Here is a 13,624-nt window from a genome sequence, read left to right as displayed (position 1 = left end):
GAGCTTTCTACTCTCCCCTGAAGTCTTGGTCACGGAGGATAACAACAGAAAGAAAAGAAAAAAAATAGAAACATCAAGGAAATATTAAAAGGAACGATTTATCCACGATAGAGTGGTGCTGGAATACACTTTGCCATAAACAATTATCACACATCAGATAACGATGGTACAAGTTGCGATATAACGGAGTTGTTTCGAACTTTCTTTTGTTCTTTGGTGGAAGATTGCCAATACATATTAATATGTTTTTTGTTATGCCAATGCTGTGCAAATTTTGTAATTAATGCTTCCCATTCATCAATTAACCATCTCCTATCTACATTTATTTATTTATTTATTTATTTATTTATTTAGTTTTTAATGAATAAAGAAATTTTCAAATACGAGTCTTTCTACGTCATTTTTGGCCCCCAATAAAACTTTTAGGCTTCTACCTTTTGATGAGTTTGTTTTAAATGCTTCCACATGCTCGACACCGGGCTTTTCACTTTTGAGTCCCCAATATGTTCCTTGACAAACACCTTGTCGTTTAATTTTGCCCCTGTAACTTTCATAGCAGCTGCATTTTATTTCTTAAACACTCTATTTTTCATTAGAATCCGTGTAATAACTTAAATTGGGTGACCTTTTCTATTTTTGGGGGTTTCAAAGCCGTACGCAAACTGTGTTCTGTTTAAATCTTTTTCAATGCAGTTGTCAATTTGAAAAAAAAAAAAAAAAAAAAAAAAAAAAAAATTGGTAATCCCTCCCATTTTGTGTCATTAGTGTCGGTTTTAGGTTATCGAAACTTAAGTTTCTTCTAACCTGGCTATACCAATTAATTAATAATAGGACTAGACACCCATTCATACTATTAGGCTTCAATACATGGTCAGCCTCTATTTATAAATTTTTAATTCTAGAGAGGTAGGCCGAATGGCACGTAAAAAAGGAATTATTCCAAATATTTACAGAATGAGCTGATTTATTATGGATGTACTTTTGCCATCTATAGATTTATGGTGGACACTAGTAATGTCTCCGTATACTGAGATCTAAATAAGTTAGTTTACCTTGCTTTTCATTTTGTACTGTAAATCTCAAATTACTATGGAAACTATTAATTTTTTCAGTAAAAAAAAAAAAAAAAAAAAAAAAAAGCCTCTGTGTATTATTCTTGTACAAGAAAAGTACGTCGTCTACATTATCTGTAATAGCATACCGTATTCAATATCTGCCCTTTAAGTATCTTATTTTCAAAAGTATGAAGTACCAACTTGCTCAATAAAAGTGATAATGGATTCCTCATAGCTAGACTTTCGACCTGGTGAATATTACCTTCAAAAGAGGAAATATTATATTTTAAGCAGCACTCAAGGAGCCTGGATTTCATTCACCCTGAAGTATTAAGAATCTTACACGGATCCTAATGAGAAATCGGTCATTTATAAAATAAAATGTAGTATCATGAAAGTTACATAGACAAGTCTAAAAGAAACTTCAAGGTGTATGTCAAGGAACATATTAGGGATTCGAAAGCGAAGGATCCAGTGTAATGTCTGTCGAAACATTTAAAACAAACTAAACATAAAATAGAAGATCTAAAAGTTTTATTGGGGGCCAAAAATGAAGTAGAAAGACTAGTATTTGAAAATTCTTTATTTATTTAAAAAAATGAATAAAGATAGGAGTTGTTAAGTGATGAATGAGAAACAGTAATTACAAAATTTGTACAACACTTACGTAAGAGCAAAAATACTAATCTGAGTTGGCAACCTTCCACCAAAGAACAAAAGAAAACATAAATCAACTCCGCTCTATCGCAACTCGCAACACCATCATTTGGCGTGTGATCGTTATTTATGGCAAAGTGTATTCCAACATAACTCTACGCTAGTAAGTCCATTTCTTAATTTTTTTCCCCCCTGAGGTTTATCTTCCTTTGTTGTCCTCCTTGACTAAGACGTAAAGGGAGAATCGAAAGCTCGAAAGTGTAAGTAGTATTCAGGAATTGCATAAACCCGTAAGTAAAATGATGATGGAAGATTTATTTTTTTTACGTTAAAATAGAAATCCGTGATTAAATTTGTAAGGCATGCAGTCAATAGGTGGCGACCTTGTGCAATGGTAGTGCAGGTATAACAAGATCAGATGCTGCTTTTAGTTGGTACCGTTATTTTACTTTTCAGTATTTTGAATTTAAAGTACGAGGGATATGAAAAAGTTCGTGCAATCACCTAGAAGATGACGAACTACGAATCCCCTCATACATACTTTAGGTCTTTGTATGTTAACCATGCAAATTCTGAACTTGTTAGAACAACCTTTTTCAGGTAAATCACTGAAAGTGCGATGATTGACAACCTTGAGGCACGGAGCGTCATTAAGTTCCTCCATCTTCAGGGAAAATCAGTAAAGGAGATCCACGAAGAGATGAAAGAAGTTTATTGGGATGAAAGCCCATCCTATAAGATGGTATTCAAGTGGAAACGGCAATTCCAAGCTGAACACATGACCACTGCCGATGCCTTTGACCATCTTTCACTGATGATACATCCTTGACAGAGAAAGTTAAGATCATTATGGAAGACAGGAGGATAATCATTGAAAGTGTTATGACCATGTGTGCAATAGGTATGAGTCTGCCTGGAATATCGTTCCAACCAGCTGCATCTTCAGAAACTGTCAGCACGGTGGGTACCGCGAATGCTTACACCTTTTCAGAAGAGAAATCGTGAGGACGCTGCAAGAGAAATGCTGCATCTCTGTGAGGTGAATGAAGAGAACTTTTTCGGCACACTAGTGACAATGGATTAAAGTTGAGTTTACCTTTATAATCCAGAAACAAAAGAAATGAGAAAACAATGGAAACACCTCTCCTCTCTCATTCCTGAAAAGGCACGAGTGCAGAGATCTCCCGCCAAGGTGGTGCTTTCCGTTTTCTGGCACTGAAAAGGTCGTCATGATAGATTACCTACCACGGGAGCAAAATATTACTGGTACCTATTATTCCCATCTACTAAGTTACGAGAGGAACTGAAGAAGAAACGTCGTGGATTGTTTACAAAAGGAGTGCTGCTGTTGGCAGACAATTTACCAGCTCATTCCGCCCATGCATCCATGATGAAGGCCGTTGAATTAGGATATGAAAAATTGCCCCACCCCACTACTCACCGGACCTAGCACCAAGTAACTTTCTCTTCCCAGAAATGAAGTATCCACTCAGAGAATACCGTTTTTACAGTAGGGATGACGTAATTTCGGAGGTTGTACTGGTTTCAAAGCCAAAGTGCACACTTTTACAAAACGGGCTTATGAAAATTGAAGAGCCGTTGATAAAAATGTGTCGGTAGGCACGATGACTACGTAGAGAAGGACTGATACCATCATGGTGTCAGAGTTCTCCAGAGTGGATTTCTTCGAGGTGATTGCACTAACGTTTTGACATCCCCTTGTATAGTGTTTAATCATCATTGTAATTTTATTTTCTCTTCATTTGTTTCACTTACTGAAGGGGTCTAGAACATTCCGGAGTATTTTGATTGTCATTTAGATTTCAATGGTAAATACATACATTACATTTTTCTATTACATTATAAAGACTCATTTTTGCTGTTTACCTGCAGCATAACACGTAAGATGTCACATTTTTAATTTTTTAAAAGGCCGAATTGTAAGTATTTATGAAGTATATTCGTTGATTTTTAATCATTTTTAATTGGTATGGTTTAACTGTTCACACACAAACACACAGATCCTCATAAGAGCGTAATTAGTTTATTTAGTTTGTGGTGTAGAAGCTTATATTTTTGGTATATTTATTTGATCGTATTTATGCTTAAGGAAATAGAACAAATGAAATTGGGCGCAAATTGTTACGAAACAGCCCTATCTCAGTATCATTCAACGTCATCTGTTATATTTCCCTAAGCATAACTATGATAAAACAAATATATCAGTGAGTATTGAGGTAAGACTCTTCAGTGCTTTTACATCACGAAGTCGGGGCTCCCAGCTGTCCTATTTTCCTATTTTTTTCCTATATTTTGGAAATTTGTGTATATTTGTCCTATTTATGTCCTATATTTTAATCTTGTCCTTTATTTCCTATATTTTTCAGTGATTGAATTATTAAAAGTACAAGCCAAGGGCAGTTCCAGTGATGATTTAAATTGCTACATATTAGTAGTATGCTAAATGTGTCTTAAAATATTTTTTCTGAGGGATAGCCACTAATCCTTACTTTTTTTTTTTTAATTTGGTCTTTCCCATCCTCCCATGTCCACTCTTTTTTTCTTTGTTTCCAATGTGTTTATTCTCCACCAGTGAAGTTTAGCTGAGGAATCTTGTCGTGCTCCAGTTTCTTATATCGCAAGCTGTGTTAGCATTTTCTTTCAGTAGTGTGTGCAGTAGTATTCGCTAGGCATTGAAGTTTGTTGGTATTCACCAACATATCCCAACGCCTTCCAATATTGCTGTACATAATATGCAGGGTTCCCACATGTCCTGGAAAACCTAGAAATGTACGGTATGTTGTAAAAACGGCCTAGAAAAGTCATAAAAAACAGAAAAATAGTGAAAATCCTGGAAATATTCTGGAAATTATTTATGAACTGGAAATGTCTTGAAATGTATGTTGTATAACAGTTGTTAGAAGTATATATATAATTTCCATAGCTAAAAGTTTAGAAAGTAAAGGGTTTTATATATACTCTTATTCTGTATTAATCTAAATCTTTTTTCCTGTTACCCATTGAAATGAAGGGTGACCTTTTCTTACAATGCATTTGTATTTTTTTTTCTGTGCTTCAGAGCATAATATTCTATTGTATAAACCAAACTGTCCTATATTTTTTCAATGTCTTACTGGGAGGCCTGCGAAGTGGATATCCAGTTATAATTCTTTAAAAATCAATTTGTATAAGATTAAACTGTAATTAGAAGAAAGGAATTCCGAAGAAAAATTAATTACTTACAAGAAATTAGTGAAAATATAAAATTACAAATGCTCTAAAAACTACACTATTAGGTACTCACACCCTTTATAGGGAAGGGAAGAAGTAGAGAGAATTGAAAAGAAAAAAATATAGAACAGAGAAGTACATGTTAATCGTCAAGTGAGTGACATATTGGAATGCATGGACACCTGTTCTTTTTCTATTCTCTACTTCTTCTCCTAATATGGTGAATCGTTTACAGAAAGCGTTTACAGTGCGTTTTACTGTATATGATTTTGTTTTCACTATTTTCTGATAAGAAATTCATGTATGTGTGCCTTTCGTACGAAACTTTGCGAGAGGGCTCAAAATATATATTAACCCTTTCGGTCTCTTGTGTCCATCCCAGTGGACATATAGTTTATCGTGTTATTCTTATAATGGATGGCTTTAGTTGATAAGGTTTTGTACCTTAGCTGGATACGAGATTGTACCTAGGTACTGTTATTGGAATAACTTGCCATCTGACTTTTTTTTTTTTTAACTTTCTGAAATACAGGAATATTTGTTTGTAACAGTTATAAGAAAATCAGGTTTGAAAGGGACGTCGTTGTAGTTAAAAATATTCGTTGAATTTAGTTAAAGAAAGTGAATTGTGCTCTTGATTTCACTAAAAAATGTATATCTTCTTTTAGATTCATCCATTAGAACCAGATCGTCAAATGCTCATAGAACGAATAGTGAAGTTACAGAGAGCTAATGCACGCAAAACAGAAAAGATAGAATTTCTGGAAGAGCATGCTCGACAGTTAGTTCGTGAATTGCAAAAGAAGACTAGAATTATTCAAGGTTATGTAATAAGAGTAGAACCTGGTGCTCTCTCGTCCGAAATTATGGATAAAAATAAGGTGGGCATGTTTACTTATTTGCTTATGAACCATGTAGTCGAAGTACCATTAACATTACTGTGTAATTATTTTCAGATATGCAGTGTCTCTTATATGTGGAAACCTAGATTTCTATTTATATGATGATTGAGTGTGTGTATATAGAATATAGCACATGTTTCTGGATTTCGAAGCAGATGTATTGAAAGTAATATAATTGAGGGAGCTTAGACAAAATATTACTATGACTATTTATTTATTTATTTATTTATTTCTACAGAGGTTATGATAAAAGTTTAAGCAAACTTAAAAAACACTGATTAGATAGACTATTAGTAGCCTATAGTCATTTCCTTAAACTCGCGTGTCTCAGTGTCTAAAATAACCTTAAAGAGTCACAAAATTTGTTATTCTTTGTTCAAAGCTGTAACCATTGCACTATTCTGGTCCAAAGTCCTTAATTTTAAATATTTGTGTGTGTTTATCAGTATATGTATGAGTTGCGTAAAATACTATGACGATTGATTGGACACTGGACAATCAAGATAATCTGTCTTAAAGTTTAGGTTTAAACAAAAGTGATCCAACCATGCTGCTCATAGTAAACTAAATATCTTCGTAAGATACTCTATTAATCATTTATCTACTGTATATATGTATATCAAGTATTAAATAAGAGTAGAAAGAATAATTCTTAGCTTCATTGTTATTATTAACAAGCCAAAGATAAGAGGAGAAAAGTAAATTCAAAAGGTTTTATTATGTACGAAAATTCAAATTTATTTAATTAATTTGGAAATCGTGTAAAGAAGTGAAAGATCTAATTCAATAGTGGTGTAAGCACTAATTTGTTAAAAAATTAGTTCCGACTCAAGCCGTTTTAACCAGATTCTTTGGTTTGGCAAGAAGGGTATTCCTATCCCTAGGTGCTTATTTTTACTTTTTTCTTTTTTCTCTTTTTTTCCCCCATAAAGATAGCATAGTTTTATTTCTGAACGAGAGAATAGATTATACTACCTGAATCCAATACAAGATGTTTTTGATGAAAGAGATGCTTTCGCTGTTTTGAAAGTAGTCTGAGCTTGTGAACGAACTATCATTTACGAAAGTTTAATCAACGCTAAATTAAGAATTAGTCTTATATTTCATCATCAAATAACGAACGATTGTAAATTCTATTAAAATATAAATTACCCTTTTGTTTTTTCACTGTTCTCTTTTTCTTTTTTTTACTTCGTACTTCAGGTTTTATAAATCTACTTGTACTAGCCTTTTGCGAGGTGGGACTCCGTCCTCCAGTCCCCGTATTTGCTCGACCTACATCCTCGCACCTCTTAAACCCACAATTCCGCTGAATTTCAAGTTTCTTTTCGTATTTCAACTACCTAAAAGATAAGATTTTGTATCCCAAGAAAACGTCCATTTAAATAACGTGGAGACTTTTCATTTCCCCTTTAGACCGCTTAAAAACAAAAAATATTCAGTTTTGGCAATTTTCTTGTCGATTAGTCCCAGAAGGATACAATCATGCCAAATTTCATCATTGTAGCCCTACAGGAAGTGCCAGAACATTTTGGAGTGTAGATGTCCCATATAAATAACATGGGAAAGATTTTTCAGTTCCCTATAAAACCACTGTGAAGTTGGAAATATTTATTTTTGGTGATTTACTTAGACAACACTAACAAAAACGTACAAGCATACCGAATTTTAGTACCTAAAATATGAGATTATACGTCCAAAAAAAGTCCATTTAAGTAACATGGGAATTTCTTTATCTTCCTTTAGACCTCCTAAAATTTAAAAATATTCACTTTTAGTAATTTTCCTGTGGATTAGTCCCGAAAAGCTACAAACGTGCCAAATTTCAAGTTTTTACGACAACCAGAAGTACCCGTTATTTTGTGTCAGTAAATTCATGTAGTTTTATATATAGTTAGGATATCTTCCATGATTATTATTATTATTATTATTATTATTATTATTATTATTATTATTATTATTATTATTATTATTATTATTATTATTATTATTATTATTATTATTATACATTACGCACTTTTATTTATTTATTTATTTTTAATTCTCCTCACTCCCTCCTGTATTTGAACCAATAAACTAGGGTTGGCAGAGTTCCGGGAGTCACCCGAAGTACCCAAGTTCGAAATACACTCTGTGCATCTACGGTCCAACGAGCTAAATCTACGGTTTTTAATAGTAAATTATCTAAAATGAATTAAGTATATATGCCTTATACGTGTGCTGTATTTAGTTGTTGCTAGTTATTGACAAGAATTTTATTTTATTGTTATCAAAGGCAAATTGAATTGTGATTGTGATTGTATTGTCTCGCAGTACCTCCACAATTTTCATTTGATGATTTGACTAAGATGGCATGAAACTTAAATTTAGTTTCGATGGAAATGAATTGTACAATGACTTTTCTGCTATAAAAATCTATATAAACATTTGATATAAAGGATAATAATAGTTGTTTTTCAAGAAAACAGATGCACAAGCATGTTCCAAATAATCCAATGTATTCTCACTATATCAATCAATAATACACATTTCGAACGAGTTTTTAGTACAGTGAAGCTTTATGATCAGATAATGGAAACAGAATATTAGCGGAAATTGGGATGATTGAAATTTGTGTTCAGTTTAAATTAAAAATGACATGTCAAGGTTTTCATGAAACAGTTCTGGAAAATAAACGAGGAGCTCAAAAATATATCAATGTTCTGTGATTTGCTTTAATTTGGTACAGTATGTGAGTTGACTTGATTTTGAGTTTAACATACTTTTCAGCAGCGAGACTATATATGAGGCGGGACCTACTGATTAGCATGGAATCCGAACCACATGAGTTCCCAGCGGGAAGCGAACCCGGGTCTTCCACGCCAAAGGCGCGTACGCTAACTGGTTAGCCATTTCTACAGTGTAGTTTGATTAGTAGTGATGGTAATGTTAATATTAATAATAGTGTCTATAAGGGCTGGAAGTAACGGTAGTAATAACATTTAGAAATCTTTAATTTCAATATTTTGTTCACAATAACCCAAGTGCCGCTAAGCTTCGGGCTTGCGCTCAGTTCATCTGACAACCCTATGATCTCGTCTCATTAGTTCTGGATACCTCTACTAAACTATTAACTTTCAATCTGTCAACCAAATATATGACTGCAATTAATATAGTGCTTAAAATGATGCGTCAAGGCAAATTTCCGTCATTTTATTTATTTATTTCACTTCACTTCTCCTTCCAGCATTTAGCGAAGGTTTTTATCGTTAGTGTCCTTCTTTAGAGTTGTGTGATAATGTTCTTACTATTTTCCGGTAAGCAGTTTATATGTGCAGTATATAGAGTGTTACCGCGACCTTCATAACATACTAAAGAAGCGGAAGAAACTTCCGAAAATATGAAAAAGTAAACTTCGAAGCGGAATAGTCCAAATTGCTTGTTATAGAGCTGAGGTGATATGTTTCAGTCTATTGAACCAGCTCTGTCCAAAAGTGTAAATTCGGAATTCAAGAGACAAAAGAGATGAACAAAGAGTAGAAGCACTCATCCTCACTTCCCTTCAAGAAGGTAAAAGTGCAAAATTCTGCTGGTAAGGTCATGATCTCGGTTATTTGGAACTGTCTTGATCGTATCCTTACAGACTACCTTCAGAAGGGTAGTACTATCATTGGACCACACTACTGCTCACTTCTGAGGAAGATTACGAGATAATTGTTAAGCAAAAACGTCGCAGTATACTATGTCCGTCTTGCGGAAATGCACTCACTCCTGCATCCTAATCGGCGTCAGTAGAAGCTGTCAAATATAGCTTTGAAATATTGTCGCATCATCTTGTTCTGATCTCGCACCAAGCGATTTCTTGCTGTTCCCACAGATGAATAATCTATTTTGGGGTCGCCATTTTGACAACACAAATGACGTCATAATGGAGGTACAACAATGGTTTTCCATGCAGTCTGCAGTTCTACAATGACGGCCTTCGACGGATCAAATAACGGTGGAAGAAGTGTGTAACACTGCTCGGAGCCTATGCAGAGAAGTGTTAAGAAACATAAACCTCAGCACTTTGAGTCAATTAACACTTTCCGGTACCCCCTCGTAATTCTAGGACGTTAAAGTAAAAATAAATAAATAAAAGAGAGCTATTTATCAAACAAAATACAATTATTGTTCAAATTCGGGGGAATAATCTGGGATTTTGATTTTAATTTCATGCGTATCGCAATTCAGTGAATCCCGACAGCTACATTTTGCATAACCACTTTTCTGCTTTGATGAGTAGACTCTTACACAAATGGAATTGTGTTGTACTTACCAGTCCAGAATGTCCGATCATCCACCATATCTCAACAAAAGAGAGTAACATCCAATTTTTAAGGTAAGGAGGTGCTGCATTCTCTTTCACAAAGTTTGATCACGTAGTATTTCTCTATATTTTTTGTTTTCTATTGTTTAGTGCTGCATAAACAGAAAATTGACAGAAATGATTACAGAATCGTAAATGCTCACGTCAGTAAATAGGAAAACGTGTCCCACACGTAGGGTGGAGGTGCATCTGTGTCAGTTCATGTTTACTGTAAAGCTTGAGCAGGCTCATTACATTTCCTGACTGTATGCAGCATGTACAATATTGAGAAAAGTATATCTTGGTTACAATTTCTAGGTATAATACATTAAGAGTAAGTTACTTGTTCTTCGAAACATGTGTTTAGAGTAAATCACACACATTACAACATAGCTTATTTTATTGCATGTTTACTTTCAAGTCTGTTACTGGGATGGGGAGAAGAAAGAGTAAGGTAAGAATATATGCAACATAGCTAGATACAACAAACCTGTCGTTGCAGTGATAGTAAATATTAATTAGTAAGAAATTTATATAAACCATAAAAAGGATATTTCCTAAAAATTCAGGTATGAGAGTATTGAGTAAAAGTGGCACTGTTGTTATTCTCGCAAGTGAGTGCGCGCGTAATTTCCTTGGTGAGTGAAATACACTTGACTCTAATGTAATCAGCTTTTTAGTCGAGTTGTAGTTCAGCTGCATGTGTTGTCATCTGTAAATGGCGAATATATGTAATTGTTGTGACCACTATTACCCAATACGCTAGAGCAAAAGCCCGTTTGTTTCTCAAAACCATGGAGATGTCAGCACGAAAAACGGTAGCGAAGCCTTTCTTCAATGGTACAAAACATTTAGAGATTGGGAAGTTGAGAGTTGTGGGAGGAGAAGGCATACTCATTATAGCCCTAACGGAGAAAATAATCAACCTGGACATGTTACTATTAACGTGGCCATTTCTCACTGTGAGACGGCTTTTATACATCACTCGGTTAAGGCCACTAACCCCCCCCCCATAAAAAAAAAAGATTGACGGTGAATATTGCTACTGATTACTCATGAGCAAGGGCAAAATCGTAGTGACATATGCCGAAAACAACTTGATGGTGAGGGCAATGCTTAGTTATAAAATAATCACTGCGAATAAATGATGAAATACATAAATATTATTATGAACCAGATTTGAAATGTGGCTAACTAATTAGTCCTCCCCAAAAGACACACGTACTGAATAAGGGTTTGGTTATCCCATTCAAACAGGGGCATGATATACACTCATAGAAGCCCAAGACATACTACAGTTACCGTAGAGAACTAGAAAAGTGTATTGGATCAATTAATGAAAGATCAGATGCTTAAAAAAGGAGGATTTATTTGTAAATGAAAGCTCTGTCATATCAGGCCTTACATCTCTCATTTAGTAACAATTTCTGAGGAAAAATGGCATCCTCGTGGTCTTACCTATCTTGCAAAGGCAAACTCGCGCTTAAATTCTGTATTTTTTACTGGTCGATCGAAAAAGACCGTTAGGAACATCTGTTTGATAATGAGATCTATATTACGAAAGGTTCAGAGACATTTTCGAAACTCTTGACAAAGGATTGCTTTCGTCTAATTTTCAAGGAGTGATATTCGATGTGAGTCAGGTGCATTGTATTAGCCGGAGAGTATTTTAAAAAAGGTCTCCAATTTCAATGTAACGTGTATAATAATGATGCATTAACGCTGGTCTTTATTGAACATCTGTAGAACTTGTTTGTACTTCATTGTTCATTTACTTTTACATCTCATGGTTATCCTTGTAAGTTGATGGAGACAGTTGCCCTTAGTACGGAACTTCACGTACTGAAGACAGACACTAATGATTCTAGTCTTGAAAATTCTTCACTGTTGTCGAGTCCCAGTCACAAGATTTAAAGAAAAAATGTACATATCGTTGCCTTAGTTATGGAACTCACGGGGCCAAAAGTAGTTTATGACATCCGACGTCGTTTCGCAAAATAGTTCGTGCGTTTTATTTTTTTCATATTAATGTTAAGGGGTGGAGCAACGATTAAAATAAATTGACATGTCAAAATATTGGAAATATACAGACTAAACATATCGTTCTTCTTGTTCTGCTGAAAATAGACCGAATCAAATTATTCTCAAGAGGTAGAAATGGAGATAACAGGACATGAGGACAATGAAAACAAATTGTCCAGGAAATAATTTGACTGTGGATATGCTGTATGGGCTGAAAAGATAGTTCGCTCAAATCTCTCACATACCATATACTCTCGAATTTTTATGGGCAACAGTAGCAAAGGTTGGATGATAACATCAAGTTTTTGTGAGTACCGTTTTTGTGAGAGTAACAACACCACTGTTGTATGATGAGAATAATAACTCCCTCGTTTTTACGTAAAATCACATCTTAGTTCATTATAATTTCTGCTGAAACAGTCAATGTACTGCTTTCCATATGATTTGATAGTCCTTGGCCAAAATGGATATCATTATTGGCACTTTGAAATTAGATAATGTGTTTTCCTAGACCATAGAACATCAACATTTTGATCATAAGATGACTGGCGCTATATTGCGTAGTCATGATTTTATCCGTTTCTAGGTGGTTGTTGAATCCATATGTAAAGAAGAATTCAATGTTTTGCCTCTGAGCCACCGCCAATCCAGAAGTGTTATACTTAAAAATGTTCTTTGTTATATTACATCACGCCAATTTTAATTATCATATAGTGCAATTAAATACAGTGAGACTTGCAAGATGTTTGCAACTAAATAAGGTGCCATTTTGAACTCTGCACTCCTGCTCCGATAAAACTGCTGTAAAATAGAAAGAAAAATATATGAGCGGCTTGGGGAAAGACAATGGTAAGCGCTATTTTCCAACTTTCGAGTAAACTGGAAAAAAAATTCAACATTCCCATACAATACAATACAATGACACATCTAAACAAGCTTCCCCTGCCGTATGCAGGAACAGTTCCAAGCATAAAGTACCTACACACAGTTCTGTGGTCCGATCCCAATCCATTGCACCTAATAACTCAGTTTCATCAAAAGTGGCACTTACTATTATCTTCCTCCGAACTTCTCACATATATATTTTAATAAGTTATATTTAAGTTAAATATGTATATTGGGATTTTATGGCCATATGCTCATTTTAACTACTTCAGGCTAATTGGTTAGAAAAGATTCTCTATCTTGAGTTCTGTTTCTATTTATTTATTTATTATTATTTTATTGTTCAACTGCGAACACGGTTTCGCTGTCTGTTCGGTTCGGAGATGTGTTGAGTATCAGACATTGGACATCACTTTAAAATAACTCTCCCTTTTTAATATATTACAGGGAGAATTTTGAAGCGTACTATCTATGATGCCTAATGTCAACATATCTCCCAGACGAATATAATATAGCTCGTTCAGACAAGCAAAATTAATAATCCA

The 13,624-nt window shown here is 34.4% G+C and overlaps 1 protein-coding gene across 2 annotated transcripts in view; it reads left to right on the top strand.

The window, feature by feature from the left end:
- LOC145689426 (uncharacterized) overlaps positions 1 to 13,624 on the top strand; it is a 52,266-nt gene that overhangs the window by 29,437 nt on the left and 9,205 nt on the right. The window contains exons 12-13 of one of the 2 annotated variants that reach the window (XM_081763583.1): positions 5,612 to 5,824; positions 10,594 to 10,626. In XM_081763583.1, coding sequence (XP_081619709.1) covers positions 5,612 to 5,824; positions 10,594 to 10,626 — 246 coding nt within the window. The remainder of the gene's footprint in view (positions 1 to 5,611; positions 5,825 to 10,593; positions 10,627 to 13,624) is intronic. The other variant, XM_081763586.1, reaches the window with a different exon arrangement.

The sequence above is a fragment of the Thermobia domestica genome, chromosome 1, assembly GCF_964235325.1.
Source record: "Thermobia domestica chromosome 1, izTheDome1.hap1.1, whole genome shotgun sequence".
In the NCBI taxonomy this organism is placed as follows: Eukaryota; Metazoa; Arthropoda; class Insecta; order Zygentoma; family Lepismatidae; genus Thermobia; species Thermobia domestica.
This window is presented reverse-complemented; position numbering and strand designations above follow the sequence as displayed.